This window comes from Cyprinus carpio, chromosome B8 (genome assembly GCF_018340385.1).
Source record: "Cyprinus carpio isolate SPL01 chromosome B8, ASM1834038v1, whole genome shotgun sequence".
Classification (NCBI taxonomy): Eukaryota; Metazoa; Chordata; class Actinopteri; order Cypriniformes; family Cyprinidae; genus Cyprinus; species Cyprinus carpio.
In genome coordinates this window covers 13,302,475-13,326,835 of record NC_056604.1, presented here as the reverse complement: position 1 = coordinate 13,326,835, position 24,361 = coordinate 13,302,475, and the positions used below count along the sequence as shown (strand labels likewise).

The 24,361-nt window shown below is 36.0% G+C and overlaps 1 protein-coding gene across 1 annotated transcript; it reads left to right on the top strand.

The window, feature by feature from the left end:
* Positions 1 to 104: 104 nt before the first annotated feature.
* Positions 105 to 21,333, top strand: LOC109084994 (monocarboxylate transporter 1-like). Its single transcript, XM_042729835.1, has 5 exons — positions 105 to 261; positions 8,869 to 9,135; positions 17,853 to 17,996; positions 18,112 to 18,906; positions 20,037 to 21,333. The coding sequence occupies exons 2-5, from the start codon at positions 8,919 to 8,921 to the stop codon at positions 20,273 to 20,275; spliced, it is 1,395 nt and encodes a 464-aa protein (XP_042585769.1). The 5' UTR covers positions 105 to 261; positions 8,869 to 8,918; the 3' UTR covers positions 20,276 to 21,333.
* The last annotated feature ends 3,028 nt before the right edge of the window (positions 21,334 to 24,361 follow it).

Below are 24,361 nucleotides of genomic sequence, written 5' to 3'. Positions count from 1 at the left end.
AAAAGGTCCCTGTGAGGTTTTAACATCACGGTCAAAGTCATAACTCCTTGTGTCCTTGTAACTGGAGACTATTGCACCACATATCGCTCGTGGGGCCGTGCAGCAGTTGTGCGCATGTGCAGCAGGGTTTCTTTTAGTGTCGAGCGGATGGAAAACTCACGGAGCCATTCAGAGCTCTCCATGCTGTTCAGTGAAGTGGGGCTGCACACCGCAGACGGATAGCGCGAACTTACAACCGGAGTTGGTGAATGAAAAGCGCAGGTATGTGTTTCATGGTTGTATTTGAAAGCAAATTGTGTGGACAACATGGTCCTGCTAGAGAAAGAGGGGGTCCATTTAACTGTGCGCCTTGAGCTTTAACACAGTGAATTAACCAGAACTCTGAGTCTGGAGGGTGCAAGAAGCAACACTCTCTTTGTGATAGCCTCTCAATGTGTCGGGTCAGTTACATCATTCATGATGTCGCAGTCCGCGCAGACTTGTAGATTGAGACATTGTGTCGATTCGAGACAGACTGGTGGGTAAATACGAGGTCTATAACCCACTATCATGAGAAAAGACCCTTTTCTTAAAACCAAGAAGTGGGTCTCCATTGTCACGTTGGTCGCCATTTGAATATATCGCTAACGCGCGTGTGACGCTCTCACGTGCGCAATGAAGGAGAGATGATACAAGAGGAAAAAAGTAAAACTAAATAAAATTATGATGTTTACTAAAACATGCCTTGTTTTATCATTTTGAATAAATTTTTATTATTTATTTGAATACTGAGGGTTATTCTGAGGTATGAGGAAATTATAATGTCTGGACCAAAACCTGATGAGATGCCGCCCTAAAATTCCATCTAGGCAAGCATCTCAAAGGTTTTTGAGACATTATTGAATAGCTTTCTTTTGAGAGAAAATTTCTACAGTCATATTTCTTCTCAACTCACCAAGTAACTTGTAGATGGATAGTGAGTAAAGGAAAACACTGATGGCCTGACTTCAGAAACCCGCTACTAAATTATAGATCATCTTGCATTTGCGAGAGGAAAGCAATTGAATAAACAATAAAAAAGTTATAAGCAAACTCCACAACACTTAACTTGTATATTTGAGTCTAAAATGCCAAAACTAAAATACTAACTATATGAAAGTCATTTTTATATGGACAGTGGATTCCTTTAAAGAGCATCTGATTTAGTTTATCAGCTTTATATTGCAGATGAAAGTTTCAACATCTATAATGTTGCATCATGAGCTTATTGATATCATCAAGCTAAGCTTATATATAGGTCACCACAGATTGAATCAAATAGATCCCTACTCAATGAAGGACTATCACAGAGAAGAACAATGGCTGGTAAAGAGATGTCAGACAGATCTTCATGGCTTGATTGGGCCATACTGAAACATGCTGGGAGATTTACAAACTATTTAATATTAGCCTGGTATTTACTGTCTATAAAAAGAACCTATAACCCATTCCAAAGAGATTAAAACAAGCTGATTTTTACGTAAATATGGATATGTACATCATAAAAATGTTGCAGTAACATTGTGCGGCTTTTAAATGAATTTCTGGCCCTTGCATATTACAACATGGTGGTTTTTCAGTAATCAGAACCATTAATCTTTATGGAGCACAATTGGTGCTACTTAATACTCCTTGTGGTACAAGATACAGGTATTTCCATGCCAGAAACCTGATATGACTTTATTGAGTCTATGTAAATTTGATTCAGGCAAAAGATGCGCACCAGTTCCCCTAACCTGTATCTAAAGACAGTACTTTACAAAAGAGCAACTTGTATGTCTTATGAGTAGTAGCATTCTGATGCAACTTCATGTTCAACTTTTGCCCCCATTGAGAGTCTGATGATAATATACCATCAATGAAACTGAGTCTGTACTGTTTTGCAGTAATGTTTGCTTAAAAGTCCATTTGACTGGGGTGTTTTTGTGTTGTTTGAGGTCCCTTTCGCTGACGTAATGTTCAGTGGGATTTGACGTAAAGTTCAGCGGTCACGTCTGATTTGTAATTGATAAAAAATTCACACAAGGACAAATGTTGAGGTTGTGGAAGGGAGGGGAACTGGTTCAGCAATTCAAAGGGGTCAAGAGACTGAGAAAGAGCACATAGTTGAATTGATTTGTGTAAGGTGCCAAACCCTCCATCTAGCACATAGTTATGGCTATTATATTTCTTTACAGGTATTGTTTAATGATGTTTGTTGCTAAGACAACCACAAACTAATTATAGTATCGTTCTTTGATAGTTTGGCAGATCTACACGTGTTGTGTCACAGGCGGTGTTCAGTAGTGGTTTGTGTGTGCGTATGATTAAGTGTCCTTGTATGAGGTGGCAGTTGAATACGACGGAAAGGTCATTCTATTGTTGGATAGCTATGCTACAAACTCACTGTTGCACGTCAGAGATTTTGACTGCGTCCACTCTTTGAGTCGATGGTTGTGACATTCAGTCTTGGCTTTTGTAGTGAGTATATTTGGGTAACTTAAAAGTTGTGGTTTGATGGAAAAAAAAATTAAAGGGATATACTTGAGGGATATATTATAAGCTTAAAGACAAGACTCTACTCGTTAATTAGAGGGTGAGAAATCAAGTTGGAGAATGGAAAGCAAAGGAAATGGAAAGCCAGGAAATTTGAATGAGAATGGAGGGCAAGGACGGTGTGTATGGCTTGGGGCTGGTCTGTCTGGCTATTCCACTGTTCTCTTGGTGATAAATGTTATTTCTTTTGAGATGCGCACACACACACTTGTCAAAATCGTTAGAGCAGTTGTTCTCAACCTATTTGACTCTAAAACCCCTCACTGTCCATAACAATATTCGTAAGTCACATGACTTTTCACATTGTTTGTGATTTATTGGATAAGGGTTTTATACACTTTATTTTAAGGTGTCCTTGTTACAGTGTAATTATACATTTAAGTACAGTGTAATATTAATTAACTACATGTACTTATGGTTTAGGGTTACTTGCATGTAATTTTGCATAATTTATTGTTATTATAATAGTAAGTACATGTAACATATGTAACAAAGACACCTAAAAATAAAGTGTTACCAACTTTTTCAGTGCATTTTTACATGTAATTGCAATGAAGAGGAACTTAAATGATTTTTATTCTGTTCCTCACAAAGCTATTGTATGGCTCAAGAAAACTTGAAATATATCAGGGAGTACTTTTGTGAAAGTAGCATTTTTGATTTGAAGTTTAAAGCTTCGATCCCCATTTATTATCACTGTCAAAGTAATTTTCATATTTGGGTTAAAATATAGCTTTAACTCACAGCCTCTCCTCACATGTAAACGTTTAGTGTGCATTAGTCAAATGTTTCCTCATCAGAGCCCTGAGGAGACAGATGTTGTGAAGTCAGAAACCAATGAATGACGGGGGAGTGTTTAAACCCACCTCTCAGGCCTCAAGACTTTGAGAAGGCAAGTGATGTTAATGTCTTTGTGTATGTGTAAGTGCCTGTTAAATAGTTTTTTTCGTGGTTGTTCCTTAATTGTTACTGTGTGTGTGTTACTTGTTTTACTGTTAATAATTGATCAGGGTCATAAGTATGGTTCTCTGTGAATTGAGTAATTGTGGGCTCACTTTTAGATTTCCATCAGGTGTTATACAGAGTAGTTAACTGATTTTAGAAGCAAATAACCCGGTTTGAATGTGTGTGTGTGTGTGTGTGTGTATGGATGAATAAAGTCATTTAATACCATCCTTACTACTTTGGTGAGAGTGAGAAAAGAAGGACTGTGAAAAATGCCATCAGTCTGACAGACTTTACAAGGCCTTTGGCTTCAGTGAACTGTAAAACCTGTAGTTCACACTATTCAAAATGAATGCCAGCAAAACTTTGTAAGTGTAAGTCTGGTTTCTGATCAAAGGCCACACATTATGTAGCAATTAATTGATTTGATGCTTGATACACTTGTGATCTGTCACATAGAAGTTGAGCGTTCTCTGTCAGTTTTCTGGAGAAGAGGAAATGGTGTGAAGATTTCTTCAAGGTGGTTGCAAAAAATATTCTAGAAATGAAAATATGTCTTAGTAATTTTTACTCATGTTGTCATATCATATTCTTCCTTATGCTTTCATTTCTACTGTGGAGCACCAAAGAGAAATTTAAATAACGTGCTGGTCATTCTATTCTATATAATTATATTCTATACATTATTTTCTAAGTCTTCTGAAGCCATACAATACATGATTCGTTCATGAATCAGTTCTCTCATTAGCTCACTTAAAGGGGGAGTATTTTCAATAAAGACCTAGGCCTACATTTCAATATGTTCAACATTAAATTATAGTTTGGGTTCAGGAATGTGGTGATACTTTAATACTGGTTTTGCTTTTTTGAACCTTCAGCACTACTTTGTGATAGTATTGTGTGTGTGTGTGTGTGTGTGTGTGTGCATGTCAGTTATACATTAGTCACAATATTTAAATGTTCAATACATCCTTCTCTACTGTCAAAGAAATTTTGACCTGACGTCTTTAACCTAAAGGATTGCGCTTGAAGGCATGTGTACGCATTTTCACACTTTCCCCTGACATTTTGACTGTTAAATGACTAATCATCAACACTTGCAAATTCCCAGATCAAAACGTTTCAGGAAACATTCACTTCCTTCTTTTGAGATGCAGCCAGCTGTCATCCATCTATTGTCTATTGTTAGAAAAGATCATTAAAAACTGAGGGTTTACACCACTTATTAACTTAAATAGGCAATACTAGCTTCTGACTTGGTGAATACTGCACAGTCTACTTTGATTTAAATAATTTATGTATAATTTAGCAAGTGGTGTCCAGATAACATCTGGAAAATTTAAATGGTTATTTCACATTGTCTTAAGTTAACGTTGGGCAGTCCAGTCTTGAGTCATATAGCCTAATGAGTCAAAGACATTGCTCCATCAGACTGGATATAAAAGGTAAAATAGCGCATTTTGTATTGTGGGATACAGTATCGCACCTATTTTTGCAAATGTCAAATAGGTTATGTTCAGCAATAGTAAGAGTAGTATGAACAATTATAATAGCAGCTGTATCTGTAACATTCAGAGCCCTAGAAAGCTATATTTGGCCATATTTCATCAGATACTTGGATTTGGGTTTCATTGTTAGTCTTTGTATCTACATGGGTTGCTGTAGCGGTGATGTAGGCTTCAGCATGATGCAGGGTGATTTTGTCCTCTGATGTGCTGAATTTTGGGACACCGCAGAAGTGATGGATGAGGATATGTGTAAGTATGGGACAGGTGTTCAGTCACACGTAGGTCTCAGAACACTTGATGATGACAGACAGCATTATATGTGCCAAATTATTTTTATTCCTGTACTCGCATTGATCTTCCCTACCCAGCATACATCAAGGGGAATGTCGAATTATATATGTTGTGTACTGAATAACAATGATTTAAAAAAAAAATGTAATCAGGCCGCTTGGCGGCAATTCTGCAGATTAAAATTGCAGCACCAAATGTTGTTGAAAATCCCATAAAATTACTTTTCAGTTTCTGGAAACTAGGTGAAAATCCTTTGAAAATGTGAACAGAAACTGTTACTTTAGTACCTTATAACATTTTTCTTTGGCTTAAAGCAGCATGCATTTGAAATGATCCAGGTTTAATGTAGTTTAATTAATGCTGGCTGATGATGGACCATCTGTCGACTGACTGGTCAACCATTCTGACCTGTCTCTACTTGAGATTTAAACACAACACCTGACCTACACTGAGTGGGTAAGGCTTGATGGACATTGGCTCTCTTTTAGTGCTGATCTCTTGTCTCTTGTCAAAAGCACAAGACTGTCATCTCTCAACCTATGACTAGTCAGCATCCTGCAGCTCCCAGTGGAGAAATATTAGGCCATAACCTTTACTGCTGAGAGCCTGACTGATACACACACACACACTCACACACGCGTCCACAATGGAGAGCAGTTCAGGACATCTGCAGACTCTCATGAGACCACTAAACCAGCAGCCTGTCCAATACTGCAGTCTCTGGAGGAAAGAGCCTCTTCATGGCTTAATTGGGCCATACTGAAAAATGCTGGGAGATTTACAAACTATTTAATATTAGCCTGGTATTCACTGTCTATAAAAAGAACCCATAACTCATTCCGAGAGATTAAAACAAGCAGATTTTTACATAAATATGTACACGTACATCATATAGATGTTGCAGTAACATTGTGCTGCTTTTATTACAACATGGTGGTTCTTCAGTAACCAGAACCATTAATCTTTGTTTGTTTTTGCAAGGCCATCATACATTTTATTAATTATTTATAAATAACTGTACGCCAGTTAAGCTATACTGCCCTTATGAGGTCATTTGCAAAGTCAGCGGAAAACAAAAACGCTTATTTTAAGTCTCAACACACACACACGAACCTTAGTTTTTCCTGTCTCAGATTTCAGCCAGATTAAATGCATACGTTTCTGCAGCATTAAAAGAACAGCAGGTAGGAATGCACCAGTTTTATGTGTCAGGTGATCTGGCTCCAGCTGATCTGGTATTCTGCTGGGGTTTCTGTCCGAAGTGTGTTAGGAAACAGATCAGCATTAGAAAGTCCTCAAGTCTGCGGATGTTTCGAAACTCGTTGGTTTTATTAGTTCGTGTAACAGACAGTATCCAAATGAAATCACCAAAAATCACAAATCAGCAGCTTGTGAAGGTGATTGGCAGATTTGCAGACCAGTTAGGACTCAGAGGAGGGGCTAGTGCGTCAAAATATTGCACCAAATAGAGGTTCATCAGTAGTCATCAATAAAACATCACGGGGAAGTTGGAGAGCCTGGTATCACCACACTCAAGTCTCGATTCTCGGTTTGTTAGACACAATCCAACTAGTGTGTCTATGAACTCATCTGACTGCAGAAGTTTGTATTTGAGACAGTATAATACAAGAGGATGATGTCACATACTGGAGTGAAACAGTCACATGCAGATTGACATAAAATCAAAATTTACTCTATTTTCTAAATGCAGGTTTCTGGTCTGTTTGTGAACAAATTGTTGAGTTCAGCGGGAGTTTCTTTCTCAGAACATAAGTGTTTGGGAATTCAGTGTTGGCAGTGATGTAAAATGTGTCCTAATTCTTGAAGAGTGAACAGCTGCTTAGATATTTCAGCATCTCATAAATCATTGGTATCTGTAACTCCCCAATATTTTGGCTGTGTATAACATCACACTGATGCTCTCTTATGAGAACATCATGTGCCCTAATGTCAAAAGAAAGACATGCCTTTAATGTAAAACCAAGTGGTTGGTCAACTTTGATGTCAGTCAGGTGGTCTGAGACTAAAGGTCCTAGCTGTGTCTGGTGGCATGACAAAGCTGTGTTCTCTACTAGAACAAAATTTTTCAAATGTATAGCTGTATCTTGACTTTGCTATCTCTCATATTTGTACTGACTTAACATGCAGTAACAGGGTTAGTCTCAGTTAATCTCTCTTAAACTTTTCTTGTTTAAGACCAGTTGACATCAACCATCACTGTACTATTTATGCCAACAAACACTGCCCACTGCATTGGATTTCACCAACAATTACCCAAAACGGTGATTCGCGGGTGTGTACTGTACACTGTCATGCTTTTAGTTTTTTTTCAGACAAGCATCAGCAGGCCTTGATAATTCTCATGATTCTGCAAATACCATATGGCCTTATTCTTCAACCGGTTTAACACAGAATGAAACTACGCTGTCATGCTTGCTCAGACATAAAGTATATTATTTTTCATTTCCTCTAGGGCTAGGCGATTATCATGAAATGTTTCATATCCTTGATATTTCTTTCAAGTTTAAGGCAGATTTTTGCTCCTGCGTGAAAGTTGTTAAATGTGGTTTAAAATACTCTTAATGGTCAGAACATGACAAACACTTCACATTTTTTAATTGTTTGCTTTTCAAGTCATTTTTATCTTAATAGATCTTGATAGAAAATTTAAGTTCTTAGTTTCTGCATATTCTAATGAGTGATATTGTTTCAATCATGAAACAGATTTGTGTTTCCTGGCTTTGATGTGTATCTTCAGCAGAGTTTGCATCTCATTTTTATATGGTGAAATGTAAGTATTATTAAAATTATCCATTGGTCTTCCATAATATCATACATTTAGATCATGACATCCAGAGTTATAAAACACGCACATAGCACCTTAATACCATGGTAAAATGTAACTAGGTATTTGTATGAATAACAGCAGTCTAAATACATTTAGTATGAATGCACAGCTATTGGAGTGCTTGGATAAGTTCTGCCTGAAGCAACAGTGAGAGGACTTGATTAAAATTGGAGCCGTTACCCCCATCTGTTTGATAATTTCTGGTATATTACCCTTCCTCCTCTCTGAGACACTAGGAGTGATTTAGCCTCCACCTCCCCGAGCACACATACCAGCCTGAGAACATGCCTTTCATGCTCAAATGAATGTTTTCTGTGCTCTGGAGCCTAAGGGACTCTGTTCACTTGAATTAAAGACTGTGTGTGAAGGCATCTGAGCCAATTCTCTGTATTACTTGTGGGGGAAAGGACATTTGATGTGTCCAGGTCTTGTATGTTTGTGTATTTTGACATCAGCTCAGTTAAATAGTAACTGACTAAAGCAGTTATATTCAAACTACAAGCTGTTTACACAGTGTTTGAGATCACGCTTTGTTCATTAACATGGTGTGCTCTTGCTCTGTCCACATGGATAACTTTCCCTGAACTGGATCTCATCCAGTTTGGAGAGGACTAGTTTCAGACACTGTTCACAGGGTTGAGAATGACTGTGTGACTGTGAATAATCTTTTTCAGTCTGTGCTTGTGTGTTCTGCTCTAAATTCTTTTCTTTTTCTTCTCACAGTCTGATCCAGTGTGTTTGAAGCTCTTCGTCGTCATCGTCAGTGTGTGAAGATGCCGCCAGCGACAGGAGGGCCAGTGGGCTACACTCCTCCAGAGGGAGGCTGGGGCTGGGCAGTGGTGGTAGGGGCCTTTATCAGCATCGGCTTCTCCTATGCCTTCCCCAAGTCCATCACGGTGTTCTTCAAAGAGATTGAGGTGATCTTCAATGCTACCAGCAGCCAAGTGTCATGGATTTCATCGATTATGCTGGCTGTCATGTATGCAGGAGGTCAGTTCCATTTGTCACTTCTGTCCATCCTGGTACTTACTGTACTTATTTATCTCTTTGTGAGTATTCAATTGAGAATTTTATTTATTTGTTTATTTTGCAAATTACACCTAAACATGCTATCCTACACCCCTATGGGATATTTTATTACAATGATAATCAGTGTTTGGAGAAGTAGGAAAAATAAGTTTAAAGGTTTGGGGTTGATAAGATTATTTTTAGTTTATAAAAACTCTCTTATATAATGTCTTTTTAATCTTGCATATTTAATAACATATTTTTGTTAAAAAAACTTTTACTAATTTTATTGTGTAATTTTCTAGCACATTTCTCTTCTTGTCATAATTGAATACCATCCAGTTGATGTGGCCAATTGAAGTTCACACATTAAAAGTAGAGCCGGACCAATATGGGTTTTTGGGGGCCAATACCGATATTAAGGAGTAAAAAATGACAGATACCGATATATCGGCCGATATTCTTTGTGTAGGCTATATTATAGTGCAGTATAGTTAAAAGTTTGGACACACTTCCCATTCGTTTGTCCAAACTTTGACTGGTACTATATATAGAATACAGTATATCGCCTACATAAACAGAATATATATATATATATATATATACACACACACACACACACACACACACATTTTTTGCAATGATAACTCAAATGTGATCAAACACTTATAATGATGTGACATTGTGTAGTGTATAGGCCTGTGTAGTGGAGACAGGGTATTTAACAATTTAACAATAAACTTTATTATTCAAAATGAGTCTGACATCAGTGCACTTAACAGTAAACTTCATTTCACTTATTATAAATAACTTAAAACAAATAACTTGAATTAAGAAATTAAACAAGGTAACTGTGTAGGGCAAGTAAGCTACTGCCAAACCAATAGGGGCAGGTTTATGCAGGAAGCACAGCTTTTCCAAATGTAAACATCTAAAATGAATAAATAATAATAATTAATAATTTTTTTTATACAAAAAATGTGTTGTGTATTTTTTTGGTAATCAAATGAACATGCAGAACATTTGTATTTAAATCATCTTTTTGCAGTTTAATATTCACAGACAGTCTATATATTTATAGACTAGACACGATACTGGGTTTACAAGACGAGACAAGATTTTTTTGACACTTTTTAAAGAAATCATCAATGATTAAATATACAGGGAAAAATAGTCTTTTATTCAACTGAAAAACACAAAATGCAAAAAAAAATGAAGGTGCATTTTGAAATCAACCTGTGCTTTATGAAATTAAACTTCTATTTTAATGAATTATATACAGCAATAAACAACATGTAAACTAGAGCTGCACGATTCTGGATAAATTGAAAATCATGTTTTTGATATATAAATTGGAGATCACGATTCTCTCACGGTTCTGAAGAAAAAAAAGATTAGTAAACTAAAAAAAATTATTTACTAGTGGTTCTGACAAAATGTTCATTGCTTAAGTCTTTAAAGAATATATTAATTTGAAAAAAAAAAAAAAAAAATCAATGGAGTCAGTGTCTCAATTCAGAAGGACCTGTTTCACAATTCACAATCTCCTAAATTAATTCAATGACAAATTCTTTTTTTAAAGAGGCAGGTGTTGCCACCTCCTGGTGGAAGAGAAAAGCGTTACAATACATACAAGTGTTAATTAAGATGCTTTCATTTTGATCACTACTGTAGAGAATGTGTTTATACCCAAACTATAAACTTTTATCCCAGTACTTGTTATTTAAATGTCTGTAACACAGAAATAATGATGTGTGATTGAAAAGATTGTTTGTGTTGCTCTTTCTGGATCAGCAGCAGCATGAATTATTCATTAACAGCGACAGCGATGGGCAGTGACAAAATGTGCTTCTCACTCTCCACTGACGCTCGTTATGTGAAACAGTCGTAATAGACATAACTGAATCGTTGTCATACAGGAATAAGATTGCGTTGGTGTTTAAATCGATTTACTTAGCATTGTGTGAGTCTCTCCAACTAGGTGAAAACGTAGCGTTAAATCACCATTCAACAGACTCAAGCCACCACCGCACTGCCATCTATTGGACTGCAGGAAGATACTAACTTTTTATTCTGCTACATTACTGACTATACTGACAAACTATGCTTACACCATGTCTGCACCTCAACAAGACGCGACAAAGCAACTGTTGAAAATCATTTGAACTTTGTGTCAGCGTATCATAAATAGAACGAGGCATCAGTTTACTGCATCCAGTGTAGACAACATCACTGAATATAATGGGTTCTATTCTACACCGGACGCGAGCGTCGCGACAAAATTTAATAAGCGGACTCGGGTGAAGTTTGAGCTTATCTGTGCATCTCTACACTACACTGACCTGGGTCGCCAGTAGCATACAATGGAGCGCAAACTAAATAATTACACCATCCAGAAGCATTTAAAGAGCAGGTCATGTGGGTTTTTGAAAAATATATATTTTGCAGTTTATAATGTAGCTATCCTTAAATGAAACCAATCTGCAAAGTTGTTAATCAAAAAAGTGCATGATAAATAAAGATATTGTCTCTCAAAAGAGAGAGTCGGTTCTGAATCGCCTTAACGAGTCGTCATATTTTCGAATCTTTTGCCTGTTACTGGTATACGTCACTGGGTAACACATTTGCATAATCCCCGCCTGCCGCGAAATACGAACAGAGTCTGTCCTGCCCATAAACACTTCCGAACACCTAGTGCAGCTTTAGGTTTCCAGGTAAAGCACAATATTACTGTCTTACTGAAGTAACATTAGTCCTGATAATTTGCTGTGAACCCACTATTTCCTAAGAATGTCGATTATTGTATACTGATGTTGTTCTAATTACTTCCTTTAATAATTAAAGAATGTAGTGTTGCGCACAGACTTTATAATCATTGTGAAATTGCTGTTTATTGTGCTTCACCGGCAGTTATAGGGTTAATGCGGGAGAGACGAGTGAGTTAGGCTGCTGCGCCTGTGATACAGCTGTTCTGCGTTCTGATTAAAAGTTAAGACCAAGCGTCTTTTGTCTGTCGTTCTTCAAACATTATAGTAGACATATTTTGGTTTACAAACTGTATTGTTTAATCAGTTAGTCACGTTAGCACTTGGCTAACGTATCCACCTAGTGTTCACAGTTTAGCAGCTAAACTTTAGCTGTGGGCACAATTCGCTTGCATAAGTGTTTTCGTATTTTATGTAATTATTATAAGAACGGATTGGCGCACTATATCATTTTTTTAATGTAACAGTGCTTTGCAAATGGTAGTGCTGGCTAACTGGCTCAAGGACTCCTCTCTGTGCCAATCACAACAGACTTGCTGACCAATCAGAGAAGAGTAGGCTTGTAGAAGGGAGGGGTTTGCTTCGAACTTGCTTGGAACGAATCGTTTCAAAATCATTGGCAAATGACTGTAATATTAAATGTATATTTTGAGAAAATTACAATGTTTTCTGACATTAGATGCATTTAAACCTGTTGTAGGGGACTCCAACACAATATTAGGACACTTTAAAATACCATCTGACCTGCTCTTTAATCTGAGTTATATGTTCTTTACCAAAAAAAAAAAAAAATCATATTCGCTGATACCGATATATTGGCAACAGGCTCATATATCGATATAATCGGTTGGGCTCTAATTAAAAGGGGCCAAATCATAGTTTGTGACATCACATCCTTATTTGACATCACATCCTTATCCTTACGCCCACCTGGATGGCCAAAAAAAGGTTTAGTACAAAGTACTAATGTACTAAAAATAAATACAGGACATAGCTTATCAATAAAATATGTACATACTATGTAAAGGCAAGCAGATAAACCCAGAATATGAACGCAATGAGCAAACATTTCATGTTAAGCATTTTCAAATCGAAAACCATAACAAAGAATTAATTTGCAATTTAGTGCATCACATTCATATTCTGGGGTCATCTGCTCACCTGTATTGTATAGAGTGTTCATCATCTATAAAGTGTATGCTGGGTGACCATAGTACATTATGCCACTTTAAGCATGTTTCGTGTTAACTTGCCCAGAACTTCCAGTTTGTTCACATATATTTCTTTTAAGAGATTATCTAAATATTCATGGTTTAAAATTGACAGGCCTGTGCTGCAGTTCAATGGATGTCATGCCCTCCGGATCTCTGTGCCAGTCACATGAATGGAAAATGAGAGTTGTTAAATTCTGTATTTTGGGTACCGCTCTCTCTGTAGATGTTTTATTTCTGTTAGGGTTGTTTTCTAGTTGAAATAAGGTCAGAACTGAAACTGTGTGGTTAAACCCTGCCACGCTTTTTGCTACTGATGTGCACTGCAGGGCTGTGCATCTGTTTGTTTGTTTGAAGTTTTCCTTTAGTTAAACTGGTTAGGTAGAGGCATGTTTAAACTGGTTTTCTAACCTGATGTTCTTCCAGTTAATCACCCTGAATGCTATGCTGATCAGATGGTTAAACCACACTTCTTTACTTCTGTGTAGTTAATTTTTGGAAAGCATGGCGATAGAAAAGGCATTTGAGATGCCTAGCCAGGTTTGATGGGTAGAGTGAAGGGACTGCTGGGAAGAATTTTTTGTTTATGGTTTGAAGAGTTGCTGAGTCACTTGACACCACTATAGGGAGGATAAAAACATGAACATCTAGTATGACTAATATTTGCAGTCAACTGCCACGTAAGAGCATTTGGGTGAGGAGAGTGTAGACTGATGATGTCACTTCCTGAAAGAGAACATGTGGTTTCCATACACTGACTTCATTATGTTCATGTGGCTCTGCACGTAGCCTGAACTCAACAAAGCGGCTCTTCCAGGCACCTATAACCTGAGAAAGAGAGAGAGAGAGAGAGAGAGATTGAGCGAGGTGTTTTTTTTTCTTCCTTTTTTGCATCAGTTGGTTTAAATGTGTATATCTTTAAAAGGAGAAGTGTAATAAATGTAAGTGTTAGGCAAATGTGCATGTGATGCAACCTGGTGAATTAATTACTCGTTTTCTCTTTCTGTCTTTTTTTCTTCTTTCTGTTGCAAGAATAAATATGAAATAAATATGAAACAGGATATGATTTTACTTCTATAAAGTTTAGGTTCAGTTTTTATCCAGCAAGGATGCATTAAAGTGATCAAATGTGACAGACATTTATAATAACTTTGAAGAATTACATTTCAAATATATGTTGTTCTTTTGAACTTTGATAATATTGAATATTTCTTGAGCACCAAATCAGCACATTTGAATGATTTCTGAAAGATCATGTGACACTGAAGACACTGCCTAGACACTGCAAACCATGCAGCTTCTGATAAGTTATATTTATTTATTTATTTTTGTAGTAATGTGAAACTGTCAAAAATTAGAGTTTATGACATATTTCATTTGACCAAGTGGTCAATCTGTGAACTTTAGACCCTTTATTGGTCAAACACTTTGTTGCTGTAGAATTTGCAGGTGAGAGTTCACCAAACTTGAACTTTAGTACGCAGCAAAATGAGATCAATACCAGGGATTCCCAAACCTTTGTCTGCTAAACCCTTTTGACCTGAAATATTTACTTTAAAGGTGCTGTATGTAGGATTGACACCAAGTGGTTGAACTAGGTATTGCAGTCCAAATTCAAAATATTGGAGAGGGTTTTTTTTCACCTGGCCCCTCCTCCTCAGACTTGGCACATGCAGGTTGCCAGATTGATGACACCAACAGGAACGAGCACACTTGACGATGAATAAAATGAAATGCGCTGTGTTTTCCGCCTACTGGCAACCCGGGGTGCCGAAATATAATTGGGTAAACTGGCAGTGGGCGAGTTTCACAAACCAAAACAGAGACTGACATTCCGGCCCGAAATGCACATTTTCAAAGGAGAATAACTGACTGTTGCATTGTTTTTCAGATAAACAAGTATGTTAACTTAGCATGATTAATTAAATATCTGCAAACATATCATGGTATTTTTATGCTTTAGTAGAGTCAAAAACGTACATACAGCACATGTAAGTTCATATTTCAATGTAACAACATATTTGCATGTTTACATTTCATTGTTGTTCACCATCACATGTTACAGGCTTTATTTATGGCTGCAGGCTTTATTATTTTTTAATAAATATTTAAATATATTCTTTATTTTGACTGTATACTTTTATAATTGAATGATTTGCTTTTCATAAACTCACAAACCCCCTTGCCTTCTCTCATAAACCCTTTGGGAAAGCATGATCTATATATGCATTTGAATAAAAATGAATGGAAGTGATTTGAATCTAGTGTTGTGGCCCTTTAGTCCTTAACTTTTACTCAAGATCCAGAATCATTCTGAGCGAGATGGTCTGGACTCTTCCCACAGATGCTTGTGTTCTCACCCGTTTCCCTTGGCTCATGTCAGCACTGATTTGAAGTTATGTCATATAATATCTCTGTGTGATTTGTGCCCACATCCCTTGTAAAGCGTTTGATTTTTCTCCTGTGTTAGTGGGACTCACACTGCTGCTCCTGTAAGTTGTGCATTTTAAATTCTCTTCGTAAAAGTACAAGCAGCTCTCAGACTGAATATCTAAAACGTATCCTCAGCTGACTCTCACGTCTCTCTGAACCAGTTTATATAATCGTGTGTGTGTATTTGATCACTGCCGTCTTTGTCTGTCTCTTTTTTTGGGCTGGAAAGGATTGCACCGTTTGGTGCTACACAAAGCCTGTCAGAATAAATTAATTCAAGAAATGTGACTGGGGGACGGACAAGTTGCTTTGAACTCTGATTGGCTGGGTGAAACGTACGAGAGAGTTCCTCCTCCTGATGATAGATTAGCTTTCATGGCAAACCGGCACGTGCAAAGTTTGAAGATATTTCATTTTCTAAACATATAAAGTAAAAGTTTAAAACATTTTTGGTGTCTATACATTTCTGTACACTATTCAGCAAGCCTTTTTTAAAGCTACATGAAATATTAACATTAGCTGGGGTTGTATGTACACAGTACTATTTGCTATGACGTTTTTATGGAGTTTGCATTAGATTCTTCTGCACTACAGTTCAGATTCTCTCAGTAACACTGATAGATTTGTCTAATATAGGTTTGGTTATTATTGGAACTGTGCCAAACATCATTGCGTCAACTTCTGTGTTTATCATTTAATAGTTTGTTACCATGTTGAACAAACAACCACTTTCTGAAGGCTGTGGTGTCTCACCTTGTAAGTAAAGTTATTCAACTCTGACGCTGCTCTAAATGGGGCCGTTCACAAGAAAAGCAGAGCCCTGACCAAGCAGTTTATTTATTCACCAAGAAAGCCAGCCTCTTTCTTTTTGTTTTTGAGTATACCTACATTTATTACTGCAACAATACAGCTCAGGAGTGAATAAATACTATATTTAAGTATTTCATTAGTATAGCTTGTAGTTGTGTATTTGTGAGGGAACTTCCAGTAATTGCGCCGAGTAAAGGAAGGTCATATAACGCTGCTCGTTTGGTCTTATTTGCATAATGTTGGAGCTGAGTTAACTGAAAGGAACACCGGTCTGCCACACACTGAGACACAGAAATAGCAAGTTCCTGTTCTGGTTGCTGGAGGTCAGCTTGATTCTGCTGATTAAGATTTTCTCCTTCACAGCTCCTCAGTTGATCACATGTCATGTAGTGAAGTATCACAGTTTCCTTTCTCTGAACCGTATCCTATGTCCTCCTGCAGTCCAAGTGATGTGGATTACTGCTGTTGTGATGCCATCTTGTGGTGGAACTGTATAATTGCAACATTAAAAGAGTACAAAATGTGGCCTCCCTTATGAAAATGAACCATATAGTAAAAGTGAAATAACCATGTTTTTTTGGCGTATTAATTACCATTTGTATAACCACAGTTTTACCGCAAATACTATGATTAAACCATTGTTAGTTTAGCTAAAACATGGTTACAGTGGTTTTAACTATAATAACCATGTTTTTTTTTTCTTTTTGTAGTAAAATCATAGTTAATTTTCAAAAGGGCTGAAAGAGATTTTTCTTTTTCAACAAATTATGAGTAAAATTTTGATTGTCAGCATCAGGAGGACAAAATAAATATTATGATTCTAGTTATTTGATTAATAGACCAATTTTTGCAACCCTGTGTGGCGTGTGTTTCTGTATGTGTGGTTTTGCCTTTTTTCATTTGTTTTTGTTTTTTATTTTGTTAAAAAATTATACTTTTCAAAAAAAATGTAAATGTACAAATTATAATTATTTAATTTATATATTTTTCTTTATATGTTTATCTTTTTGCTTTTACTCCTTTTTTTAATCCAACTGTTTTTAATGACAAGTTTTGTAAAACTACATATCACATAAACAGGATATAAAAACAATTACAAAATTGTTACCCATTCTGGTGTTTTATTTATTAAAATTATTCTATATTTTATTCAGTTTTATTTAGCTAAAAAATGAAAACAGTTTAAAATGTATTTATTTTACTGCTTTACAAACATTAGATAAACATGAATTAAATTTATATTTTATAAAAAATGCCACAATGGGTAACAGGGTTACACATTTAGATTTAATGTAGCCAATGTAGGTTTTAATTTGTTTTTACTTCTTTTTTTAAACCACCTGTTTTCTCTTAGGTTTAAGTTTTGTAAACCTCATAATAGAAGAATAGAATATAAAACAACAGAAGTCTATCTTTCTGTCTATCTATCTATATCTATCTATCTATCTATTTATTTATTTAACATGTTTTCTCTCAACAGGACCAATCAGCAGTATTCTGGTGAATAAGTTTGGTAGTCGGCCAATCATGATTGTTGGGGGCTGTCTGTCTGGGACAGGGTTAGTCGCCGCCTCCTTCTGTAACACAGTGGAGGGTCTGTACTTCTGTGTGGGAGTTATAGGCGGTAAGTACACTGAATGACTGATCCTAACTATTCAGAGACCTGAAGACCTGATTGAGTACAGTTAAATATTCAACATTTCAGAAATCAGTTTTCTCCTCCTCTCATCTGTTTCTAGGCCTGGGTTTGGCTTTTAATCTGAATCCAGCATTGACCATGATTGGCAAATACTTCTACAACCGCCGGCCAATAGCTAATGGCATCGCGATGGCGGGCAGCCCAGTGTTCTTGTCCACCCTTGCCCCATTGAACAGCTGGCTGTTCGATCAATTTGGGTGGAGGGGCAGTTTCCTCATTCTGGGTGGAGCTTTGCTGAACTGCTGTGTTGCGGGGTCGCTAATGCGGCCCATTGGACCAAAAGCACAACCTGCCAGTCCTAAAGAGGATGGCGAGCCCAAACATCAAGAGAAAAAAACATGCATGCAGACCATCAACAGCTTCCTGGATCTGACCCTGTTCACTCACCGAGGGTTCCTGCTGTACTTGCTCGGAAATTGCATCATGTTCTTCGGCCTCTTCGCACCTCTTGTGTTCCTCAGTAACTATGCGAAGAGTAAAGAGATTTCAAAGGATAAGGCTGCGTTCTTGTTGTCCATCCTGGCCTTCACCGACATGATCGCTCGGCCGTCCATGGGCCTGGTGGCCAACACTCGCTGGGTCCGTCCACGTATCCAGTACTTCTTCGCCGCATCTGTGCTGTACAATGGCGTCTGCCACTTGTTGGCACCACTCTCCACCGATTACGTGGGTTTTGCCATTTATGCAGTGTTTTTCGGTGTGGCATTCGGCTGGCTGAGTTCTGTGCTGTTTGAGACTCTCATGGATCTGGTGGGTGCTCAGAGGTTCTCCAGTGCTGTCGGCTTGGTGACCATCGTGGAGTGTGGGCCTGTGCTGCTGGGACCTCCGATTCTGGGTAAGGCTGAGTGTGAATCCTTTTCACTTAAAGGTCCACACAAAAATGGCAATTTACACACCCTCATGTCATTCCAAACTAGTGAGATCAGATTTAAGAATGTTGGTAACCAAACAGTTGTGCTCACCATTGACCAATTCTATGTTCCACAAAAAAAAGTCCTTCATTTTTGGATTGACATGAGGGTAAATACATTTTTTTGGGGTGAACCATCTCTTTACCACTTGTTTTTATTAAATGTTGACACACCTTCAAATGATTAATGAATATTCTGTTTAATTGTATTATTTATGATTCATAAATTCATGAATTTTATTAGTAACATTTTAGTTGAGCATGAGACTTTTAAGGATACTTTCTATAAAAATGTGTATGAATACAATTAAATATTAAAAACGTATATTTTTCTTAAATATATATGCATGTGTATTTATATATACATAATAAATATACACAGTACACACACATATATTATGTAAACAAAAACTTTTATTTTGGATGCGATTAATATACTGACACAGCACTAGAATTAATTCATAGTAATTCATATGTAAAATGCTTGAATATTTGGTTTAATTTTACATTTTCTCATCAATTAAAATATATATATATTTAAATTCATGATTATGACATGACAAAATATTGTCTAAATTTAAAGGATATTTTTGGCAAATATTAATATATATTAAATTAAATTACTATTATATTAATATTAATGTTATTTTAATTATTATTCAAATTAAAATTAAAATGCTTAAATACAAAAATAAATGAATAAGACGACAAAATATTGACTAAATGTAAATAATAATTTTATCAAAAATATAAATGCATTTTATATGAAAAATATAAATGTTATGTTATAAATATGTTATAAAAATTATTACATTTTATAATAAAATATTTAAATTTATTATTAATTAATGTCATTATTTCCACTAATTATTATATGTACATATTATGTTACTTAAATAAATATGGCTTAATAAAATGATTCAATTAGTTTTTAGAGTTTTTATTGGATTGGATTTTTCAGCTTTACATTAATCACTGAACATCATAGCATATCCTGTTCCAGTTAGTGTGTAAAAGAGACTGACAACCCCGTTTTTCCATTACTTCTCTTGCAGGAAAGCTCAATGATGATTACGGTGATTATAAATACACATATCAGGGTTGTGGAATCGTCCTGGTGATTGCCAGCATATTCTTGTTCGTGGGAATGGGAATCAACTACCGGCTATTGGACAGAGAGAAGAGGGCAGAGGAGAAAAGAGCTAAACAGGAAGAGAGGGATGCAGAGACGAACGTAGACAATGCCCTGATCGAGAAGGCAAAGGAGGTGGATGGAGACACATGGGATGCATAAGCTGACATTGCCAAGTGGAGGAAATATTATTATGCGCAAACACACACCAACAATCTGTGTCTTCCGGTTTAGACTGTTCAAAATGATAAACGCAAATCATTTCCCCTCTAATGCATCACTTAATGATTCAGCCAGTGTTTAAAACTGCACAAAGGAATATGATGCCAAGAAATTCTCCTTTATGCAATCTCACACACGTCACAAATCTTACTGTCATTCTCCCAACATTCATACGGGAGTGTCTCCATACCTTTATGTCACAATTCACCTTTTTTTGGTATATATTATAAGCATTATGAGAGCATTCCTAGTTTTTGACTCGAGAATAACAGTTTATACACCTTAAATGAAACCACAAAATGCCCATTTCAAAATATTTTATGAGAATTATGATGTGTGACATTTTAGGTAACACACACAGAATTTGTCCGTTCAAGAAATATTTCACTCTTATGTCTATCTTCCATCTTCGAAATAGTGTTTTTTAACTAAAGGTCATTATTATATGTAAGATACACTTTCCCCCACCCCTTTTTTTTTTTTTTTTTTTTTAAGTTGAGCTTAAGTTTTTTTGTTTAGTATGTGTATGTAGTCTTCCCTGTTCTGATTGGCTGGTAGAAGATAGTGCCAGGATTTGCTAGACTGCCATATAAAGGCAAAGCGCAGAAATTATGACAAGACTGACAGTTTTTGGATTGATTTGATATCAGCTTCTGTGCTATGAACATTTAGTAAATCCATTTTGTCACTGGACTCGAATTCACTCATGAAATTACTGTTTTGCCTTTGCATGGCAGAAGAATTCACGGTTTGTTTCCAAGTTCAGTTTAATGTATTTTTTGACAGGCTGCTTCCTGCTCTGGTGATCTCACATTGGTTATCAAACTCTTTACTCTCTGTACTGTAACCTTGAAGATTTCTGTAGTGACCATTTTTAGGAACTACAGCAAACACAATATTGCAGTGGTATTTTTTTCACCTTGAGGCAGTTCTCACTACTACACATGAAAAGAATGCTAGCGATGTGCTTCAGCTTTTAAATTTCATTTGTTATTGATGATGATGATTTTTTTTACTGGTGTATATAAATATGGGGTATTTTTTTAAGCGTGTTCACTTGCTTTTTTGACCACGTTGTTTTTAAATGTCTAGAAACTGTTTTGATTACGGTTGCCAACAGAACCTGTGCCTTGATTAGGTGCCTTTCTATCTACATACAGGTTTTATTTGTATTTGAACAGCCATATGTGTAACAATACTAACTCCTGACCTTTTTTACAGAGCTTTTTGCAATGTCAAGAGGATGGGAAGTGGTTTTAATTTGAAAGTCTGACATTAATTAGCTTTTTGTCATATTAAGGAAGAGTAGAGTGCTTCATTTCGAACTGAGCCAGCAACAAACACGCTTCTGAGTTTGTGTTGGCTAGAAATAACGACGACTTCATTTCAAGTACTGCTAGTGTCGAGCCATACTCACCAAGAAATATTCTTTAAGTTTCTCAAGACAATATAATCCTTCCGCTTTTTAGATTTGCTGAGCATGTGAAAAACAACACGACTCTCAGGTCTGCAATAAGAACAAGATTTAGCAGATTTTAAACATATCAGTGACAGTTTTGGCTCTCTAGAGTGTGTCAATTTCAGGCGAAAACATTGAAACAAAGGGAGGAAACACCACCACCTGCGACATTGCAGTCAAATAGCAGGTGAATCAAACGTGTGGTGTCTGTGTAGTAACTTTTATTTCAGCAAAGTAGTACATCTGTTCTAGTGTCGTTGTTTAGTCACAGCAAATGGCTTTTTTTTTTTTTTTTTGTATCGTGCACTTTAATTAGGTACATTTAAGGTGAAATTCATACTCACACGCAGCATTCATGGTGTAAGCCAATTTATTTTACTACTACTTTTTTTTCTGAGTAGATATGTAACAATGTGGGTCCTGAAGGATGTGCGCTTGTATACAGTTCTCTGGTAATGTAATCTCAGAGCTCGCCTGAATAATAGCAGCTGTGAGACAAAAAGCAGAAAGAGGAGCAGGGCAGTGTTAACGACCCGTTTTCAGTATCGCTGCTGCGACTGCACTTCTGTTTACAGGATCAGAGCTTTCTAAACTCCACTCAACTATGTGTGCAGGTGGGTTTCTTATTAGTGTTGGTCATCGTGTGAAGGAAAATACTGCTGTATAGAGAAAATGGACCACCCTGAGAAAATGCGTTGTAAAGGGTAAAGCCTTTTTACTCTTCTCTTTTAAATTTTCATTCATCGTATTCCCGCTTTTAATTGTGGGCCGATGTAACAGAAGTAACACTAACCAGCGTGCTTTTAAAACGTCTCCTGTCAGAAGACAACTGACTGAGGTGAAGAGAGACGGGGGTAGGAAGTGTGTATTTGTGTGTGTGTTTGTGCACAGAGATTCCATGCAAACTCACGATTTCATGATTAATTTCAGAGAGCGGGTAGAGTCTGGCCTTCATGAAGTATTCAGGGCAAAGGAAAAATAATTGTATTTTTTAGGCGATTTAAACAATATCACGTGTGAAATTTAGTATGTTTTGATGTTTTTTTTGTGTGTGTGGATGAGCAAATCAATAAACTTTTTTTTTTTTACAAAAATGTAAATGAGTTATTATTGTGAGTGAAATGTATAAATTCTGATAAAATAATAATTTAGGCTGGGTGCATCATGATGGGGCTGAAGGACTAGATATCACTTGTTTTTACTATAACTACCTACTCTGATAAATATTCACTAATGTCAGTTTCTATGTAGACATGTACCTTTAAGACTTACAGGATGTTATTCAATATTTTCACAACTCTTTCTCAGGGAAAAAATAAATAATGCATGCCTAATGGTAATGAGGCGTGTTGTAACTATATGGGGTAAGTTGTCACATTAGAATGTGGCAATAAACCTGAATAATACCGTGTTTATGAAACAAAATTATGAAAATGTAAAGGCCACTGAACAAATATGAACGTTGTGTACTTTATACAGTGTGTGTGTGTGTATATATATATATAGGCTATATATATAGGCTATATATATATATATATATATATATATATATGGGTCAAAGACGAAAAAGTGTTTAAGCATAAAAAAAAGTGTAATACTGCTTTAAACTGTTTTAGTTTTTCCCCCAAAAAATGCAAAAAGTTTTCTGTTTTATTTAATTGCAATTTTGTTTTTGTTTTTCTGAGCAAAAAATATCATACATTTTCCCCTGATTTACAGAAGACACCCAGGAAAAAGTCATTCGGTGTAACAATCTTGTCAGGCATATTTACAACAAAAATCAATTTATGACGTATTAAAAGACTAATTACTTTTACCCCAAATACTAATGAGTTGTAATTTTACATTTTTAACATTGCCACTATCCTAGGTTTTGCCCATGGTCAATAAGAATTCTTTACTAATTTAAAACACAATAAAATTTAGTATGCTCCATTATTCTTTTAGATATTTTAATATGTACATGTCAGAATAAGCATGTTGTTTGAATTTTTGCATAAATATTGTGTTACACTGAATGACAATGTAACATTATTTCAACCAAATTTTGACATTTTATTCTCTGAAAACTTATTTGAAACCTTAAAAGTAGACATTTTACTTACATTTAATGTGCTTTCTATGGACACAAAATCACTTTTGTACCATTTCTTTTGATGCGGAGATCTTAACGTCTTTGACCCATATATATCTTTTTTTTTATATTTGTACATTTCTTTTGATGCAGACATCTTAACGTCTTTGACCCATATATATTTCTTCTTTTTTATTTTATTTTATTTATTTTTTTTTACCCATCTGCTGTAGTAGGCCTTTATAGTAGGGTTTCTCAAATCTAGTGGTCAAGAAAGAAAAATTATACTACAGTTAGATTAATCATTTATCGTTAAGTGAAGTTTTATTATCACGGAAATAGATAGGCCTTCTATAACTTCACCACCAGATGGCTATAAACTTACAGATCCCGTTTTGCCCTGTATTTCGAGACAATAAGATTTTGCAAATAAAGCGTTTTAACTATGTATGTAAAATATCTATTGAAATACAATAATATTGCGATTGTAAAT